Source organism: Nycticebus coucang, chromosome 2, assembly GCF_027406575.1.
Source record: "Nycticebus coucang isolate mNycCou1 chromosome 2, mNycCou1.pri, whole genome shotgun sequence".
Taxonomy (NCBI): domain Eukaryota; kingdom Metazoa; phylum Chordata; class Mammalia; order Primates; family Lorisidae; genus Nycticebus; species Nycticebus coucang.
In genome coordinates, this window is record NC_069781.1 from 57,260,684 (window position 1) to 57,282,507 (window position 21,824).

A 21,824-nucleotide genomic window follows, 5' to 3' on the forward strand; every position below is an offset into this window, starting at 1 on the left:
GGGATATGAAAAAAAAGAAAAATATTCTGAATAAAATTACAGAATTTTAAGTTCAGTTCCCCATTTTGATCATCCTAACATGTTTATTTTCTGATGTGGGGTGATTGCCCTGGTGCTGCTCCAGTCCATGTACATTCTGAGCTGTGTGATCTGCCTCAAGGTTATGATATGAGCCAGCAGGAGATAGACTGATAGATTCTCTTCTGCATCCAGTCAGAAAAAATGTCCATTTTTCAAGGCCGTGTTTTAAGGATGGGACCAACTTCAGACTCCCTAAGAAGCCAACTGCAGAAAGCCTAGAACACTATTGTCTTGCAGGCAGTGCCCTTGGTTACAGAGGCAATACCAAGGGCATCCCTACTGGTTGAGAACCCAATGGGGAGATTTTGATGGGACCTTATCAGCAAGTGGAACTATAGGAGCCCTCTGTAATGAGTAATTCTAAAAAGGTATTTTCTTAGAATAATTGTCTAACAGAAGAAAAAAAATACCATAATGATAAAGTATATGTATATCCCTATAGTTGGGACATTGTGAGGATGTAAATCAGGAACAACTTTCTCTTTATTGACAATCCCATAATAAAACTCAGGAACCAAGGCAAATGATTGGCTTTTTGGGGTCTGAACCTTACTGCCCGTACAAGTGTAGATTGATTTTAATTTTTTTATTTCTGCATTGGCAGAGATTTTCATATTTCTTGTGTTTTTTTAACAACTCAGTGTTTTATTACTAAAAACAGCATATTTGAGTACATTTAGAAAAAGTAGAAATTGCTGTTAAACTTTGTTGTATTGAATAACAAGAAATGACATCCTGATCCTTTTCTTGAATATTAATGAGGTTGAATATTTGTGTAATTTTGGGTAGTTGTGTTTCTTCTTTGATCAGAACTATTCATGTCCTTTGCCCTTGTGATACCTGTTGGAGTTCCTTTGTTTTTCATATCAAGTTATATAATCTCTTTATATAATAAATATAATTTAACTGGCATTTGTTTGCATTGTTGGTTTTTTCTTTCAATCTACTCAGTTCATTTTTGAGGTCATATTTGTCATTTTGTTCTTTGACCTTTTAGGGGTAATTTTGTTAGGATTTCTTTATTTTTTATGTAGCATTGATATATTACTTTTTGGTGCTAATCCTGATATGCCAAAGTAGTATAGTCCTGCTTCTTTCCTATTCTGTACAGCTTTTTTTTCTCTTATTGAAAAAAGGATTTCTGTCTTCTATTGTATCTGACCCTAGTGCTTTGTAATTAACATAATTGCTTAGCCAGGTAAACTAACTGCTAATACTTAGATCCCTTACCTCCAGCCTCACACAGCCCATCTCTGATCCTTTTAATTTCCCATTTTCTGCAGTTGACAGCTCTCTTGGCAACATACAAATGGCTGACTGATTCTGTGCTAATACAAATTGAGCACCTCGTCTTTAAATCCAAAATGCTCTAAAATCCAAAATTATTTGAAGGCTGACACCATGCCACAAGTGGAAAATTCTACACCTGACTTCATGTGACTGAGTTGCAGTCAAAACATAGTTAAAAAGTTCATTTCATGCACAAAATTATTAAAACTTTCATAAAATTATCTTAGGCTATGTGTATAAGGTATATATGTAATATAAATGAATTTTGTGTTTAGACTTGGGTCCCATCACTAATAAGACATCTCGTGTATATGCAAATATTCTTAAAATCCTAAGAAACTTCCAAAATCTGAAACACTTGGTCTCAGGCATTTTGATTACGAGACCCTCAACCTTATTGCTACTTAAATGTGAAATTCTTCCTTACAGAGGTGGAATTTTTAGGTGGCTTTGAAATGATAAACTGAGAAGATTTATTTTCATAAGCTGATTTTTCCTTTTTTTTTTTTTTAGAAAAATCAGATTGGAAAAACGAAGATAAAAATTACAAGCACATAAAGCATTCTATTAACATTTCTGATTTTAGTTTTTCTGATAAAATATTCAAAAATTAACATTTGTTAGCTTTTCTAATATAAGTTTTATCTATTACAGAAAGTACAGGAAAATAAAATTAAACAAAAAGTAACTGTCAATGATTCCACATACCAAAGATAAATTCTGTTACACACACATTTGTATGTACAGACATTTATCAACTATTTTTCAAATGGCCCAGGCCCAGACTAAAAGCTAGATGATAAAAAGAAACAAATCCAACTTTCAAAGAGACAGAATTCTATCACTATGACTCTCAGTTTTTAAAATCTGTGTATGTTAGAAAATAATATGTAAGATGGTTTTACTAATTATCAAATGCATGTGCGTTAAAAAAACTTTCATTTTTGTTCAGACAAATCCAAATGTATTTTTTCCTTTTTGCTAAAAGGAGAATTTGTATAGTTCACCTGCAAAGCAAACACATTCAATGGTGGTCAAATATTTGTAATTAAAATTATTTTGTTCTCATTATAAAGACAAAATATGCTCCCACAGAACATTCTAAACTACATAAGTATACCATAAAGAGAATTAAAACCAATGCCCCATCCGCTGCTTAACCAATTGTTAACAACTGGTGAAAGACCTTGGGATTAGTTTACCTCTCTAAGCGTCAGTTTCCCCATTTATTTACAAGTCTGGGTGTGGTCACTAATAATTCTATATCAGAGATATAAGGAGATAATATAACCAAGTGATTAGTATAAGACACGCACAGCGAAGTTTTCAATAAACAATAGTTATTTCTAACAAAGTTAACATAATTTTTGACTTCAGTTTCGTCTTAATTTTCAGGTTATTATTCTTTGAAAGTGTTAAGTGTCTGCAGTCTTTCATTCTATGAACATGCCATATTTTTTTCCTTTTCCTTATGTGTAGATACCTAGGTATCTACCACAAATCTTTCACCATTACAAATGAAGCAAAATTTAATATCTTAAATAAAACTTTGCTTATATTTACTACCCCTGTGACAAATGTTAAGTGAAATCTGAATCAAATAGTGTAAGCTTTTTTAAATGCTTTAAAAAGATATTTCCAGGAGTATGCCAATATGTATGTCCAGTGGAATTATGTTCAGTGGCAATTTCAAAGGAAATCTTTGCAGTTCTAGTTACTTTACTGTTTGAATTTACGTTAATTACTAGTTAAAATTTGTTTATTGAGTATGTATTTTTTTCACATGTGAATCACTTATTCCTGTCTTTTGCTTTAATTGTCCTATTTACTATAAATACTTTTTTTCTCAATTTATGGCATTTTTATGGGAGCAGGGTTATTCAATTTAACGTGATCAAATATGTCCATCTTTTTTGCATTTTGACCTTTTGGCAATAATATTTCAGAGGGGGGTTGTTTTTAACATAGTATGATGTCATACTGTTCTTGATCCTATAGCTTTGTCAGTTCTAGTTCTTGATATGCTGAGGTGGGCATTTGTCTCCTGTTCAAGTAGCTTTTCTTTCTGGTTGAAATCAAGATGAATTTTTTCCTAATTTTAATGGGAATAATTCTAGTTTTAGAATTTCTTTGTTGAAGATATTTTTGATCTTGCACTTCATTCATGTCTTAAAACATTAGGGGTGCATATCTTCATCATACATATTAGCAAAATGTATTAAGATGGTGGTTTAAGTTTTCTCATGTCAAATACTGAAAACAAATGTTTTTTGTTTCTAACTGTTGAATTAGGAAGCACTCTCATTTATTGTTGAGAACATTATCAATTGGTATAAAAAATTTAGAAAGCCTTCAGATGCTTGCAGCCCCAGCAGACATCTTGGTTGCAACCTCATGAGAGATTCTGAGCCCACTGTTGATTTCTTGATCTACAAAAACTGTTAGGTAATAAACATTATTTGTTTTAAGCCACTGAGTTTTTGGTTATCATCAATAGAAAACTAATTCACCAATGCAGGCAACACAATGTAAATTTCCAGCCTCCCTTACAGACAGGACATGGGCACTAAGCACAGCCTGCACATCTGGAGTGCCTGTCTGAACTGCTAATCCTAATGTGTCTGCTTGGTGGCTCCGTGTTTGCTGGCTGAGCTGGTGGTTTTCCATGGTGGAAAGTTCAAGGTTTTGGCAAAGAAATGGCATTAGAGAATGGCGGTTCCTTCTAGTTCTTAACTACAGCAGCAGCATCAACAGTCTTTTGCGGGTTTTTTCATCAGATATTCTTTACCAAGCTGCCTGATGACCTGCTTGCCTGAGAGATTCCTCCAAGAATTTCAGTTTTTATACTTACCCCAATTTTGTTTCCAGTTGTTCACTTTCTCTTCTATACACAGGCCTCAAATAATGACATGACCTCAGCACTTCTTTTGTATTATTACAATGAAAATTAAACACTCAGAAAATGGGAGAAGTCTCAGTCTAATAGGGTGTATTCATCCACATGAAAACCAATGTTGAAAGAACATCCTCTCTGAATCTCAATCTATGTCTCTTTTTAAAACTGAGTAATAGGAGGTTTGATCCTGGATGCCATTTTTACACTTCTTAAGTTGTACTAAAATACAAGTTGCCTTGCCTCTCTGCAATTCCTTTTAAAGGGCTAACACACTTGATGTGATTTCTTTCACCATTTTTTACGAAAGCTAGAGCTCATGTTTTCTGACACCATCTACACACAATAGTGAAATAACACCGGACGACCAAGGGTTAAGTCATATAGTTGTCTGCATTCTGTCACAAAATATGTGTGACAGAAAATGTGGTTGGCAATGTAGAATCATGGGTAAGACAGGATGGTGACTGCCCTCCAGGGAGCAGGCAAGACAGACATTAAAGACATGATTATGATTAATTATACACTAGAAGCTCAGTGCAGCTAAGAAGTACTGAGAGCTAACGAAGGGGGAATTGGGAGGTAATAGAATGCCCCAGTTTTGAAAATATTTATGGCTCTTGGGAAATTATATGACATCTGATTTTCCTCTCCCCCCACCAAATTGAGACACTTTTATTAGTGTCACAAAGGAAACTGTAAAGATTAAATAAAGTTTACAAATTACTGGCTAAGAATCTGAGCAAAGTAACTAAAACTTAGTACTAATATAATAACATAATCTATATAATCCATATTTCACCAAGCCAAGCTTTTTCTCCACTACGTCAAGCATTGACTGCAGCCTCCCTGACATTTTTCAGGGTCCGGGACGTTGGCATCCCCCAGATGGAGACTCTAGGAGAGTGGACTGCCTGTAGAGGAGGCAGAGCCCAGGTTCTGATTTTCAGAGCTATGCCTGGCACATAAGAACTTCACAGTCCACTTGAAGCCCTGTCCAGGGAACCACTGTCTCAGCAAGTTGTATGACAGAAAGCAGGTGCTCTAAGACTAGTATAGATAAATAAAATAATCCTTTCCCTCATATTTGGATAGCTTCAAACCACCTTTTGGTGATACTTTCAAAGGCTTCAGTTAAAATTTTAGTCACTGAGGGAGTACATCTGTGACAGTACATAATGTTATAATACATTTTTCTATATCTTTTCTGTGTTCAGATACACACTTACCACTGTGTTACAGTTGCCTACAGTACTACAGCAACAAGCTGTACAGTTTTCTAGCCCAGGAGGAATAGGCAAAGCCAGAGAGCCTAGATTTGTAGTAGGGTATGGTGGCATCTAGGTGTGTATAAGTACAAGCTATGTTTCAACAAGGATGCAGTTGCCTAAGACACATTTCTCAAGACTTATGTCTGTTGTTAAGTGATGCAGAACTACATTTACATGTCATGATAATATAGTAAATATAAAAAAACTCATATAAGCTATATATATATGTATATACAAGGAGAGAGGGAGAGTGATTGGACATGGAACATTCCTTTATTTTCAGCCACAGAAAATGACAACATTAATTCAAAAGCTATTCCCTGGACTGGTCTTAGAGGAAGTAAGTAATCCCTTCAAGCACAAAATTTAAGGAGGCAATAATTCCAAACAATATTGTAATACGACTTTTTTGTGTGTGTGTGTGGTTTTTTTTTTTTTTTTGGCCAGGGCTGGGTTTGAACGCACCACCTATATGGGACCGGCGCCCTACTCCTTGAGCCACAGGCGCCGCCTTTGTAACACGACTTTTAAAAGGGAAAATTAATGCCTAAACATCCAGACTAAACCAAATATTGAAATTTTAGGTAAAGACAAACAATGACCCCCATCCTTTCACATCTCCAGGAGTCTTAACAAAGGAGAGGTGCCACAGTGCAACAAATTGTGGCAAATACCAGTCTATAAAATTCTTAAGAAAATAAAAAGCTCTGACCTGCCAAAAGTCCTCTACTCCTTGTATGCAACACTACTCATTTCTCTTTTTAGTAACACGAGTCAAGGTGGGGTTCTGAGAAAGATGTCTCAGTAACTTTAAGTTAGATAAAAACAATCTAAGATTGTCACAGAATCATGTGAGAAATTGTCAAACATGGCAATTCTCTCGGTTGAAATGCATAGTAATCTTGAAAGCACTGTTGACTTTCTTTAAAGCTATGAAAGTAAAGTCACATAAAATTCTTGTTTTGGTATAAATAAAATATTTAAATTTAAAATAATGCTGTGAGTTTTAATATACCAGAATTAATGTTTTTCAACTACGTTAACATCATAACGTTGAAAAATCAGCCATTGGAAAACCACAGCGCGCGCACATCGGGCACAGTTCCCCTTCCTTGGGCCCCAGCGTGCAGCCGGCCGCAGTTCTTGGGGCCCCAATACTCGCTCCACTCCAGCGCCCCTGGTCTGCTTCTTTCCTGGCTGCCCCAGACACAACTACAACTGCAAGCTCAAAGAATTAGAACTTGTACGGTCTCGTGCCCTCACGTCCCTGAATAAATGGGTTCTTTTGTAAAAAAAAAAAAAAAGGTCTCGGCAAAGTCTCTTATGAGAGACAAAGCCCCGAATACAGGGAAAAGTTCAGAAAATCAAAGGTTCTGCTCTCGCCAAGATGTCTCAGACGAAGCCACAGCAAAGCTCCCATCTAAGCAATCAAACGGAGATTTTTTTTGCTCACTGTTGCAACCGCACAAACTTGAGATCAGAAGCCGCGAAGGCGTTTCCCTCGGGCTGTCTGACCCACTCAATCCAAAAGCCCCAAGTTGGCCTTTCCGCAATCACGGGTGCAGAACCAGGGCACGCAGGCGGACCTTGCTGCTCTTGCTGCGCAGCTAAGGGAGCTTTGCGCTCAGCGCGCAGTGGTGTGAGCGCCCCCTGGCGGCCGGCTGAAGAATCACTGAAAATGGCGACGGCTCATCCCTCCCGGCCAATGGCAGCAAAGATGATCGGCTCCAGCACTGCCTGCTCACTTGCCTGAGGTATTTCTTGGGACTATGGCTAGTAAAACAGAAAACCTTAGTGCTATTGAGACAGCAGAATAGGATCCTGAGTGATGTAACTCACTTCAAATTTCCTTGGAAAAGAGAGTATCACCCAAATCCAGAAGACGCAAGCCCCCGGTTTCCACCACCAGATGCCCCAGTGAATCTTTAACCTCTTCAACACAGAGGACAACTGTGGGGCTTGGGATAAGATTCTTCAATAAACTGCTCGGTGGGTCAACTGGAGCTGACAAAATTAGAAAATCTCCCTTTATTTGAGAATTGTACAGAAGTATTTCCGGGAAATCATCTGCTACCAGACGAAAAAGGAATGCAGCCCTTGTGCCTAGGAGACTGTCAGAGGAGAAAATGAAGTGTGTTTTCCTCTCATTAGTAATCCTTAAAGTCAGCAAATAAACAAGAAAGTTATACTACATACATTCATGACTCTCTAACCAATTACATTATTGTTTTCTAAACCAAAAAGCCTCAATTCTGATTTTCGCACCAGATTAAAAAATACCTGAAACTAAAATCATAAAATTATTTAAAAATTTTATTGCACATCATGCATTTACATAGTCTATTTTCCTAATGTTACAATTCATAATTTTATTTCTCTGCTTAAATTATTGAGGGATATTTGCTGCTTCCAAGGTTTGAAATTTAATTTTTTATAGAAAAGATTCTTAGGATAGTTTTTTGTTCGCTTTTCTGAAACAAAGTCTCACTCTGTCACCCAAGCTAGAGTACAGTGACCTCATTTTAAGTCACTGCAACCTTGAATTTCTGGGTTCACAGGATCCTCTCATCTCATTCTCTGAATTAACTGGAACTACGGGCACTTGTCACCATGCTCAGCTAATTTTTCTACTTTTTATAGGGAAGGAGGGAAGGGGTCTCACTTTTGCTCAGGAAGTTCTCCAACTCCTGGATTCAAGAGAGCCTCCTGCCTCACCCTCTCAAAGTGGACATGAGCCACTGTGCCCAGCCCAGCATAGTATTGTTAAAAAACATTTGTCAATTAAATTGATGCTATCTGCTGCAACACATAAGCAGAAAACTACCAGTCATTAAATCATAACAAAAATTGCTCTTTCATTCACTTAAGAGCTCAATATAGAAATTCCTGATCACATGCCTTTTTAGTTGGCCCTCCTCCAAACAGTGTTCAGGGACCTGAGTTCTTTCTTTGTTGTGGCTTTGCCATTGTCGACATAGAGCCCCAAACATGGTAGTGGTGCTTGAGTCTGTCCTACTGAATTGCAAAAGGAAAGCAGATAACATGGGGATGTTTTCAAAAGGCAAGACTTTAAAGGACAAAAATCACTTCCATCCATACTTATGGCCTGGATTTATTCTCAATGGAAACCAAAGTGCAAAGAAGTTGGGGAAGGCAGTCTAATTGGGTGACTGGTGGGAAGAGAAGATAAGAGGCTAATTAAGTTCAATATCAATAGGTTTTAAATTTAACTTTTAGCTTAAAATTTTTATTTAGACGTTCTCTCTCTCTCTCTTTTTAATTGAAACAGAGTCTCACTCTATTGCCCTAGGCTAGAATGCCCTGGGGTCAGCCTACCTCACAGCAACCTCAAACTCTTGGGTTTAAGTGATCCTCCTGCTTTAGCCTCCCAAGTAGCTGGGACTAATTTTTCAATTAGTAGAGATAGGGTCTTGCTTTTACTTAGGCTGGTCTCCTGAACTGCAGTGATCCCTCTGCCTCTGCATCCCAGAGTGTTAGGATTACAGGTGTGAGTCACTGCACCCAGCCTGTTTAGTCATTCTTAATCCTTCATTGAATGAAAAGTAAACGTCACAATTTTTATATACAAAGCACAGTTTTAAATGCGTAGGTTATTATGAACATTTGAGATACACAAAAATCAAGAAATGTAAAATCCTAGCAGAGAGAAATGAATGAAGCCCTCTCAGCAAAACCAAGAAGGCTAGTCAGTTGAAACTTGCACAGACTAATTAGAAAGGATAAAATAATGGCCCATAAACAGTCTGTCTCATAACTTTTGTAGTGACCCACATGCAGCATGTAAATATGTGTCTATATTATTAAGTTATCATGAGGGAATCAATTAGAAAGAAATAGGTAACAAATTCTGGAGGTAAGGAGAGGGAAAGCAATAATGGACAAAAAGAAAAAGGTAGAGAAATCAGTGCTCTAAACCCATGTAGAGAATGCATAAAGAAAGCAAAAACAACAACCTAAATGCCCACCAACCCAGAAAATGGATTAACAAGCTGTGATACACATACACACACCATGGAACACTATTCAGCCATTAAAAGAGATGGAGACTACATCTTTTGTATTAACCTGAATGGAGGTGGAACACATTCTTCTTAGTAAAGTATCACAGGAATGGAGATGCAAGAATCCAATGTACACAATTCTAATATGAAGGCAGTAGATGACCTGATACATGGTGGGTGGTAGGGGAATGAAGGAGTGGGGAGGGGTAAGAAAGAGGAGGATGCGGGATCAGAGTGTATGGCACACCTCTTGGGGGCAAGACACAATCATAAAAGGGACTTTGCCTAACAAATGCAAAAAGTGTAATTCTTTGTACCCTCAATGAATCTCAAACAGTAAAAAAAATTTAATTTAAAAAGAAAGCAAAAACAGAAGTAGAAAGTAACATGAGGGCATTCAGAAAATGGAAACTAGTAAGTATGTTCCCTATTTAAGGCCTATGCACAAGGCAAGGTCTCCAGAGAACCTAGAGACTAAAGCTCAGGGTTGCCCACCTCACCCAGCCAACAGCATCTTCAACATTCACAATGGCCTTGCCCTTTTCTGTACTCATGGCCCTGGTGGCACTCAGCGGCACATTCATCTGCTGTCTGGGCTGTGATCTGCCTCAGTCCCACAGCCTGGGCAACAGGAAGCCTCTGATTCTCCTGGCACAAATGAGGAGAATCTCTCCTTTCTCCTGCCTGAAGGACAGACATGACTTTGGATTTCCCCAGGAGGAGTTGGATGGGAACCAGCTCCAGAAGGCTCAAGTCATCTCTGTCCTCCATGAGATGACCCAGCAGACCTTCAACCTCTTCAGCACAAAGGACTCATCTGAAGCTTGGAATAAGACCCTCCTAGACCAGTTCTGCACTGGCCTCTATCAGCAGCTGAATGAGCTGGAAGCCTGCCTGATGCTGGAGGTGGGAGTGGAAGAGACTGCCCCGATGAACCAGGACTCCATGCTGGCCATGAGGAGCTACTTCCAAAGAATCGCTCTCTACCTGAAAGAGAAGAAATACAGTCCTTGTGCCTGGGAGATCGTCAGAGCAGAAATCATGAGATCCTTTTCTTCATCAACAAGCTTGCAAGAAAGATTAAGGAGAGAGGAATGAGAACTTCCTCAACATAAAAACAATTCTCATTGACTAAAACACAATCTCACACTTTCATGGGTTAGGCCATGAAAGATTCTCATTTCTGTGATGTACATAACATGAGTTGAATCAAATGTGTCAAATATTTTTAGTAATATTAAGCAACATTATTTTTAATTCTGTGGGCACTGGTCTCTTACAGATGACCATGCTAATGGATCTAATTATCTACCTACTTAAATATTTATTTATTTAACTATTTATAAGATTTATTTATTAAACTACTGATAAGATTTAAATTATGTTTGTTCATATAACATTGTGTATGCCTTTACACTGTGGTTAATAAAGTATGTTCTTATATTTAGTCAATGTATTAATTTGCCTTGTTCATTAAACTTCTTACATTTGTCTATTCTTTAAAATGAAGCTTCCAGACTGCTGGTACAACCTGATTAATACTGGATTAAAAATAGTTCATTTACTCATCATTATTACATTCAAATTAAAAGTAAAAATGTACTTTCTCTAACCCAGGTTACATGTCCTCAGGATATCAAGGTAACCATAACAAAAACAGTTTATGCTCTCTTGTGTGTTTGATTTTTGTAGGGAAAAGTCTTAAAAATAGTAATCACACTGAATTCCATTTTTGACAAATGCTATTTTGGGAAGAAGGAACAACCGACTGAATGTCTCTCAGCAGAGGGAGAACCAAGGCATATTATGAAATACGAACAAATGCAGAGTTCAGTTTATAAGCTGACTGGTAGACATCTAAGTGCAGATGCCCACTGCCAGGTGGACGTATGAGTTTGCAATTCACAAGGATTGGGGTTGCTGGAGGTTCCTATGTGACAAGGGAAAGCCCAGAAATGGAGGTGCTCCTGTGGGGAGAGAGTACAGAGGGAGAAAGGCTTTCAACAGGATTCTGAGGACCTTTAACCTTTAAAGGAGGGTAAAGGGCCGTTCCTTGTTCTCATTAGAGCATTTGCAACAAAGGAAACAGAGGAGGAATGAGCATACATATGAAGGACAACAGGAGACTTTGGTGAGAAAAGTGTATTTAAGAAAATAAATGTGCAGAGAAGAATCAGTGGATTCACGGGAGGTGTGAATCAAAGTGAGAGGTGGTTCGGTAGGATTCCTAAGCAGAATCCATACTGGTGTAGGTGGAAGTGAACCTAAGAGAAGAGCAGTCAGTGTGAAGTGGAGGAGGAAATAGAAGGGAATGTGTAGGTTTTATTTTTTTTTACAATATATTTTTTTCTGGATAGATTTCTTGTAACTTATGGAATAGCAACTAATATTAATAAATTTACTATATTTATTTTAAGTTATAACAAATTTAATTACTTAAATAATAATATATCAATGTTTTAACTAATACTACTTGGAATATCAGTAAGTTGTTTCAGTTTTGTTCATTTGTTAGACAGGGATAGACAAATAATTTAATACTTCATCAAAATATTTGACTACTACTGAAAATACCATTATTCCTGTAATTATGGGCTTCATTAAATTAAGTTACTTAACTTGCATATTTTTTCACACTAGTTAATTACAGTTAGGCTGAAGCTTTCATTTTCTTTAGACTAGACAGAATAAGAATTCTTTTCTATTTCTCATTGGTAATTTTCTCCTGTTTTCATTAATATTAAAATCTAATGTTGATCTAAAAATAATCAAGTTAACATGGACATAAAGACTGAAAAATTTCCTTCACGAAATAAAAATGGGAAACTGGATTGGAGAATCTTTCTCAGCACTTAAGAAAATGAAAAAATATTGGTTAAAACTAACTGAAATGCAAAATGAATTCTCAAAATTCAAGGAGCAAAGGAGAGTTATGTATAATGCAAAAATAAAAGGAGATTCAACAACTTTAACAGAAATCCAGAACACAACACTTATAAAATCATTTAACATTGAAGTTGCCTTATGCTTGGATGTTTGTGTGACATTCTGAAACCCCCTTAATCTCTTTCAGCCTCAGTTTTCTCATAAATAAAATAGGCTCAAACAAGTTTGATGTAAGCTTTCCACATTGTATATCAAATTAGCACCATAAATGCATTAATGTACACAGTTATGATTTAATAAAAAATTTAAAAATACATAAATAATTAAAATAGGCTCAAAATATTTATATAGTTGTAAATACTAATTGAACACAGACTTTTAAAGCACCTAGCACAGTATCCCCCATAGAGGGAGGAGTTAACATATGGTAGATATTTTCCTCTTTTTCTTCAGAGAATTATAGATGAGAATATTATTTTTTTTTTCTCTAACATTCTTAGAAATGGTGTTCCACCACATTTTGGTAACTGACCTACATAGCAGGTGACCTCCAAATACCTGTATCCTGTGAGGAATTCTAGAGAGGCTGAAGAAATTGCTATTTGTCTCCCAAAGAAGCGTCCTATTTATACTCAGTCAGAAAATGGTGGCTTATCCAAATACCTAAGAGTAATAAACATCTAGGTGCACAAGACAAGAAATATTTATTTACTGAGTCTAGCACCTGGCTCATGCCCGTCCTCACCCTCAGCACTCCAGAATACACTCCCATAGCACCTGGGTTCTCTTCCTCTCAGGGTAGAAACCTCTTGAGACCTTGGCCAATCACTGCCTTCACCTTCCTGACCATTCACACAGAGCTGCTTTCTGTTCTGCTGTCATTCGGGCTTTGTGGTTTCCCTAAAGAGCAGAACGCCACAAGTAGAAAGCAGAAGTTACATAAAATTTCTAGTTTCTGCAAAAAAAAACTGCAACAGAGGATTTCCTGAATTTCTGCTGCAGATGACATAATGGTAATTGTAGCTAAAAGGAAAGAGAAAGCAGGGTCCAGGCTGCATGTGGACTACTGAAAACCTTCCAGGGGGAAGACCACTGCTGGTCGAGTGTAACAAGGGCATGGATCAAGACTGGAGGGCTGGTTTCAGATCTATGTAGAAAGCTTACTTCTTCTTGGGGATTTCTCATCCTGCTGCAAAAGTGCTAATCTTCAGCAAGAACAGATTCTATGTTGTCATAAATCTGTTTCCTTATCCCTGGACTATTACACATAGAATCAGTTTCCAGCTTCAGAGAGACTGTGGACTCCTTTGGGTTGGCAGTTATAGTCACAGAAAGAAATGTACTTATTCCCTGCCCACAGCCTGCTATGCAACCAACATACACATCCAAGGATCACCCCATCCACGCACACTGTGAGACTCCAGGGGAAGATGGTGGAACTTGACAGTATTCAGGAAAAGCTGGTGTAGTAGTGAAACAGGACAGTCTTACTTTCACAGATTCATTCCTATTATCGTATTTCAAATACTAACAAATACAAGAATGTTCTCACTGTCACTTTGAACAATGATCAAAGACAGCTCTTTCACAGCATAGTATAAACTCTGCCTAATCAACAAAAGAGAGAAATCTCATAAAAAGTGTGGAGTATGAAAGAATACTATTGTCACCTGAGAGCTGGTGAGGTTTTTCTTATTCAAAGGTGACATTTTAGTATACTTGAGTGGCATTCCTACTATCAGCACCATATTTTCATTGAGGTATTTCACCAGGAAGTGTGTGTGTGTAAATTGCTGAGGCTTTTCTGTTGTGGCAGAAGTCTGTCCCACGGCAGGAGATCTTTCTTCAGACCTAAAAAGAGGCTCTTTCCTATAAAGAATTGATTCCAATACGGGAATAAGTCCATTTCTGTAACTCTTGTGTCTTAGGCAATATACTCCAAGTTTCAGGAAGGGCATGTCCTCTTTGGACCATGGGCAGCTCTGTGGGGAGAAAAGGAGTCAGAAAGTGTCCCTTGCCCCGAGCCTACTCAGTATTCCGGGCCTCCTGACTCATTAGTCCAACGTTCTGTGCCAACCAGGGGGCTAGAGAGCCTGCCCACCTGAGTGTGGAAATCGGAGGGAAGATCTCCCATTTGATGGTACATCAGCTCTTTTTTGTTTAGAGTACATTATCAGAATTATGTATTTTTTCCTACCGTTGGATCATGGCCCTTGACTTTATGATCTGGAGAAAATTTTTATTCTCATTTTGAAAAACAAATGAGCTTGCAGCAGTTCCACCTGGACTCCGTTTGAGCCAGAACAGAAGCAAAGGAATTTTAGAGAATACAACGTTTGCCTACTTACATCTGTGGACCATCCATTTGGGTAGATGAGAGGTATTGGTGTTATCTGGGCAACATTGTAGTTAAAGAAGTTAATCATCCAGGAAGGCTATGTTAACCAGTGTGATGAAAATATGTCAAATGGTCTATAAAACCAGTGGATGGTGCCCCATGATCGCATTAATGTACACAGCTATGATTTAATAATAAAAAAAAATTGCTAAAAAAAAAAAAAGAAGTTAATCATCAGGGGTGTGTGAATTGCCCAAGTGTGAATTGCTCAGTAGCAGGGAAGAATTTCAGGTTAGCAGGGGTCTATCAAATCTGTCTCAGGTTAGAGACAATCTTTCCTTGTCTCCTGCAGATGGGACTGAGGGCCTTCATTGATTGTCAAAGGATTTTTGTCACCTTGCAGCTTCTTTAGAAATCAAACAAAATGAAACAATACCTGAATTGTTTCTTTCTTCCTCCAGCATTTGTAGGGGAAGCAGTTTAGAAGCAGGGCCACATGGACATTTTTTAAAATACCTGGATCTGTCTTTGTAATTTCCTAACACCTTTCAAATTATAACCAATCTATTCATTATTTTTTTTTGTAATGAAACAATTTTTTTCCTTTATATTTGCAGGGTGCCAGCATTTTATTAATATGATTTGGCTTCCTTTTGTCACTTCCACCTAGTATTTTCTGTAGGCATATTTTTTTCATATCCTAGAGTTTTTAACTTGTTATATGTTCTAGAGCAGTGGTTCTCAGCCTTCCTAATGCCACGGCCCTTTAATACAGTTCCTGTGGGTTACAACCCACAGTTTGAGAACCGCTGTTCTAGGGTATTGGGGAACTTAGTGGCTGGTCTGGAGGGACCCAGCCAGGGTTGCACTGGGGCCTGTCCCACCTATGTCCAGCTGCAGGATTGAGACCTTACTCCCCAACCCCAGCCAGGGCACATCTAGTACACACAAGAAGATGTGCTGGGAGGCAAAGATCAGCATCCTGGTGCCCATGGAAACAGGATGAGGGATCACCATGAAGCCCCAGCTGGAGACAACCAAGGTTTTCTAGCTTTGGGAGCAAGAGTGTGAATACACATCCCTCCTGCCTGCTGATTCCTGAGCTGAGATCCAGATCCATTGATGTTCAGTCTGTCACCAAAATTCAGTAAACGGAGGGATCCCTGCCCACACATCTATACCTAAAGAGCTGATAAAGAATCCAGGAGCTCATCTGTGCCTTCCATCTTTTGATTCCCCTGGGAGGAGACTGCACCAGCACAGGATTCACATTTTCTCAAAAAATCCACAGCGCATTCCTGAACATCAAGAAGTTTAAAGACCCAGCAGTAGTGTGAGATCTTAGAAAGGAGAGAGGCATGATTAAAGTGCTCTCTACAGATGGAACAATGCCAATGGGAGGACTGAGTTAACTGTTCAGATCTTTCCAGGCAGATGGAGAGAAGATCGAAATGGATGCTAAATGCCCTGACATCTCCCACAGAGAAGCAGCCAACATCAGAATCCCCAGTATGGGTAACACTAATACCACAGCAGCCTGCTTAGTGCTGGAATAAACAGGGGTGGCTCAGGACCTGCTGCATCTTCTGTTTTCTTTCTAGAACCTAGCAAGTAATCACAGCATAATGAAAAGCATTAATGAAGCCAATGAAATTCGAGGTACCTCTTAAATTCTGGTCATGTTGCAGCCTTCACTAAAAACCAAACAGTTTGATTAGTATTTGAGTGCACTTATTAATAAGTGGGGTAGAACCTTCCCAGCAGGACAAATTAAAGTAATGTGAATATTGAAAGATCACTATTTCTAATGGCAGCAATTCAATTCACGTATTTAACTTGAAAAAGAAAACACTGGCAGTTGAATTCTCTTTCTAGTTAGTGCACTCTGCATTGAGTAGGCATAGTTAGAATTTGGAAACTTTCTGGAGGATTAGAGTCCACAAAACAAAGAACACCAAACCTACCCTGTTTCCCCAAAAATAAGACAGTGTCTTATTTTAAGGTGTGCTCCCAAAGATGCGCTAGGTCTTATTTTCAGGGGACATCTTATCTTTCCTGTAAGTAGGTCTTATTTTCGAAGGATGTCTTATTTTCGGGGAAACAGGGTATATAAATATCTGGGCATGATGGCTCACCTGTTATCCTAACACTTTGGGAGGCTGAGGCAAGAAGATTGCTTGAGGTCAGGAGTTTGAGACTAGCCTCACCAGAGTGAGACCCTGTCTTTACAAAAAATAGAAAAATGATTCTGGTATGGTGATATGAAGTCCATAGGTCTCACTACTCAGGTAGCTGAGGCAAGAGGATCTCATCAGCCCAGGAGTTTGAGGTTGCAGTGAGCTATGATGAAGCTACTGCACTCTGCCTGTGGAAACAATAAGACCATGTCTAAAAAATAAATACATGCATACATATATATCACAAATTAGAATCATTAATGGGAGCAGCTAAAGGTCTGTTATAGTAGACCATTACCCCAGTTAATCATGAAGCTGGTGATGATGAAGTCTTTTAAAAAATCAGACAAAGTCACCTACAAATAAGAAGTGTACCATATAGAACTCTCTAATGAAGCTTGTTGAAAGCATTATCCTGAACTTTGATTACCATAACTCCATGTGAAACAAGCTACACTCTGCACTGATGGCACCAGGGCACCATCCCAACACCCCAGACAGACATCAAGACACCTGGACTGGGAGTACTACCGGACAACGAGGGTCTTTTCCTTATATTGACTGCGTGTGTCATCTGGGGCCACTGGAAAAAGCTCTGTGTCTGTGTGTTCATATGTATTTGTGCACATGGGAAGGCCGGCCGATGTCTAGATAATGGCCGGATACTCCTCCCTGAATCTATAACTTCAGTCTAACCATGAAACAACTACACACTTCCAATCTGATGAATATTCTGCAAAATATCTAACCAATATTGTTCAAAAGTTTCAAAATTATGAAAGACAAGATAAGACTGAGGATGTGTTAAAGATTGGAGGAAATCGAAGAGATGAGACAACTAAATTCAATGTAGGATCCTGGATTGATTCTTGGAACAGAAAAAAGGTATCAGTGAAAAAACTGAGGAAATCTGAAGTTTAGTTAGGAATATGATATAAATGTTAATTTCTTAGTTTTGATAATTGTACTATGATTGTATATACATGTTGTATATACATGTATTGCTATGGTGAAGAAAGTATTTCAAATATATTCAAGTTTATAAAGGTCAATTCTCAAGAAGACAAAACTAGGAGATAACATGTAAGTAAACTTAGGCTCAATTTAACCATATTGTAACCTGTCTTGCATGAGGAAATAAGACTTTTATGATTGAAAGTGAATGGGAGCTGAAAAGAAAAACCTTATCATTATTTACGGAGAACTCTAGTGGGAGCTCTGGTTCTTCTGGCAAAAAATATTCCAAGAGAGTATGTAAGAGCTGAGGATTCAGAGTTGCATTTTCTGGGTTCCTGTGATGGCTCCACAATTCACTACCTCTCTGTGATAATAACAGAATCTATCACTCTCTGCGCTGGTCACTACGTAAGTAAAAGTTCTCAAAATCAGACTCAGTAGGATTTATATTCAAATTATATAGACACATATATCAATATAGGCAATGAGACTTATTAGACAAAATGGCTCACACAGTTATAGAAGCTGAGAAATCCCACAACACTGGGCTGCTGGTCACATGGCTCTGTCCAAGTCCAAAGGATTTAACACCAGTGAAGCTGACAATGGAATTTTAAGTCCTAGGCCAAAGGCCTGAGAACATGTGTGGGCTACTGATACAAGTCGTAGAGTGCAAAGGTCAGGGAGCCTGGAGTTGTGTTTGAGGACAGAAAAGAAAGAAAATACCCCAGTTCCACAGAGAGATCCGCACATCTACCTTTGCCCTGTTTTTGTTTTTTTCTGATCCCCAGCAGTGGGGGGACATGGTGCCCACCCACATTGAGGGTGATGTTCCCCATGTAACCCACTCAGCTTCACATGCTAATTTCTGCTAGAAACACCCTCAGACATACCCAAAAATAATGCTTGACCATGTTTCTAGGTATTTCTAATGTAGTCAAATTGATACCTAAAATTAACCATCACAGAAACTGGTATATCCAGGGACTAAATAGGACCAGGCTTTTGGTGGGTGTTCAATAAGTATGAAAAATGAAGATATTACTCATTGGGAAAAATGAAGATTGATTTGTAAGTGTTTACAACAATGCCTGATTGTCAGTAAATACCTTCTACCATTTAGCTATTTCATTCTTACTAGCATTATACTCATTATTTAACTCCTTTAAATTGGGTATCCTTTAAGGTCATTTATTCCCTTCCTTTTCCTTGCAGACATGACAAGAAAATTCTTCTTCTTCTAAGTTTATCCATTAGAGAACCTGATGCAATCATAGTTACCAGTTATTCAGAATGAGTATTGTTACTCTCACAAATTTGCGAGAGTACATTTGTAAACTCTTGTGAGTTGGTTGATATGTCTCCCTTGACTCTGTGAAGCCTGGATTCAGCTAATCTGAAAGCCAATCCCTGGACCAGGAAGGATTTCTTTTTCTTGAGTCCATGTCCATTTGCTGCTTTCCATCTGCAGCAGCCCCTCTCTCATTTTGAGTCCCTTCTACCTCATGCCTTAGTCGCCATCTTGGCCTGGCTGAATTTAACTAAGTTACATTTTATCTTCTTTTCTTCAGTGGAATAATGTTGTCTTTCTTATGGATTTTAAAAATTATGATAATATATGATTAACAAAATTTGGTATCTTAGGCTTGGCCCCTGTAGCACAGTGGTTACGGCACAGGCCACATGCACCCAGGCAGGTGGGTTCAAACAACAGCTAAACAACAATGACAACTGCAACGAAAAAATAGCCTGGCATTGTGGCAGATGCCTGTAGTCCCAGCTACTTGGGAGGCTGAGGCAAGAGAATCACTTAAGCCCAAGAGTTTGAGGTTGGTGTGACCTGTGACACCACAGCAACCGAATGAGGGCAATGTAGTGAGACTCTGTCTCAAAAAAAAAAATTAGTATCTTAACCATTTTATGAGCATACTTTGCAGGAGTGTTAAATATATTTACACTGTCAGGCAACTAATCTCCATTTTTCCATCTCGTGAAACTGAGTCTCTATGCCTATTAACCAACTCCCCATTCTTTCCTTCCCGTCCTCGGGCCCTGGCAACCACTATGCTACTTTCTGTTTCTTTATTTTTTATTTTTTTTTAATTATTATTTTTTTTATTGTTGGGGATTCCTTGAGGGTACAATAAGCCAGGTTACACTGATTGCAATCCTTAGGTAAAGTCCCACTTGCAATCATGTCTTGCCCCCATAAAGTGTGACACACACCAAGGCCCAACCCACCTCCCTCCTTCCCTCTTTCTGCTTCCCCCCATAACCTTAATTGTCATTAATTGTCCTCATATGAAAATTGAGTACATAGGATTCATGCTTCTCCATTCTTGTGATGCTTTACTAAGAATAATGTCTTCCACTTCCATCCAGGTTAATATGAAGGATGTAAAGTCTCCATTTTTTTTAATGGCTGAATAGTATTCCATGGTGTATATATACCACAGCTTGTTAATCCATTCCTGGGTTGGTGGGCATTTAGGCTGTTTCCACATTTTGGCGATTGTAAATTGAGCTGCAATAAACAGTCTAGTACAAGTGTCCTTATGATAAAAGGATTTTTTTCCTTCTGGGAAGATGCCCAGTAATGGGATTGCAGGATCAAATGGGAGGTCTAGCTTGAGTGCTTTGAGGTTTCTCCATACTTCCTTCCAGAAAGGTTGTACTAGTTTGCAGTCCCACCAGCAGTGTAAAAGTGTTCCCTTCTCTCCACATCCACGCCAGCATCTGCAGTTGTGAGATTTTGTGATGTGGGCCATTCTCACTGGGGTTAGATGATATCTCAGGGTTGTTTTGATTTGCATTTCTCTAATATATAGAGATGATGAACATTTTTTCATGTGTTTGTTAGCCATTTGTCTGTCATCTTTAGAGAAAGTTCTATTCATGTCTCTTGCCCATTGATATATGGGATTGTTGGCTTTTTTCCTGTGGATTAATTTGAGTTCTCTATAGATCCTGGTTATCAAGCTTTTGTCTGATTGAAAATATGCAAATATCCTTTCCCATTGTGTAGGATGTCTCTTTGCTTTGGTTATTGTCTCCTTAGCTGTACAGAAGCTTTTCAGTTTAATGAAGTCCCATTTGTTTACTTTTGTTGTTGTTGCAATTGCCATGGCAGTCTTCTTCATGAAGTCTTTCCCCAGGCCAATATCTTCCAGTGTTTTTCCTATGCTTTCTTGGAGGATTTTTATTGTTTCATGCCTTAAATTTAAGTCCTTTATCCATCTTGAATCAATTTTTGTGAGTGGGGAAAGGTGTGACATCCAGTTCTCCCAACACCATTTATTGAATAGGGAGTCTTTCCCCCAAGGTATGTTCCTGTTTGGTTTATCGAAGATTAGGTGGTTGTAAGATGTTAGTTTCATTTCTTGGTTTTCAATTCGATTCCAAGTGTCTATGTCTCTGTTTTTGTGCCAGTACCATGCTGTCTTGACCACTATGGCTTTGTAGTACAGCCTAAAATCAGCTGGGTATGCTGATGCCCCCAGCTTTATTTTTGTTACTAAGAACTGCCTTAGCTATACGGGGTTTTTTCCGGTTTCATACAAAATGCAGAATCATTTTCTCCAAATCTTGAAAGTACGATGTTGGTATTTTGATAGGAATGGCATTGAATAGGTAGATTGCTTTGGGAAGTATAGACATTTTAATAATGTTGATTCTTCCCATCCATGAGCATGGTATGTTCTTCCATTTGTTAATATCCTCTGCTATTTCCTTTCTGAGGATTTCATAGTTTTCTTTATAGAGGTCCTTCACCTCCTTCGTTAGGTATATTCCTAGGTATTTCATTTTCTTTGAAACTATGGTGAAGGGAGTTGTGTCCTTAATTAGCTTCTCATCTTGACTGTTATTGGTGTACACAAAGGCTACTGACTTGTGGACACTGATTTTATA

The 21,824-nt window shown here is 38.3% G+C and overlaps 1 protein-coding gene across 1 annotated transcript; it reads left to right on the plus strand.

Moving 5' to 3' along the window:
* The first annotated feature begins 10,085 nt into the window (after positions 1 to 10,085).
* Positions 10,086 to 10,655, plus strand: LOC128563502 (interferon alpha-5-like). The gene has a single exon (XM_053558839.1). The coding sequence runs from the start codon at positions 10,086 to 10,088 to the stop codon at positions 10,653 to 10,655; it is 570 nt and encodes a 189-aa protein (XP_053414814.1).
* The last annotated feature ends 11,169 nt before the right edge of the window (positions 10,656 to 21,824 follow it).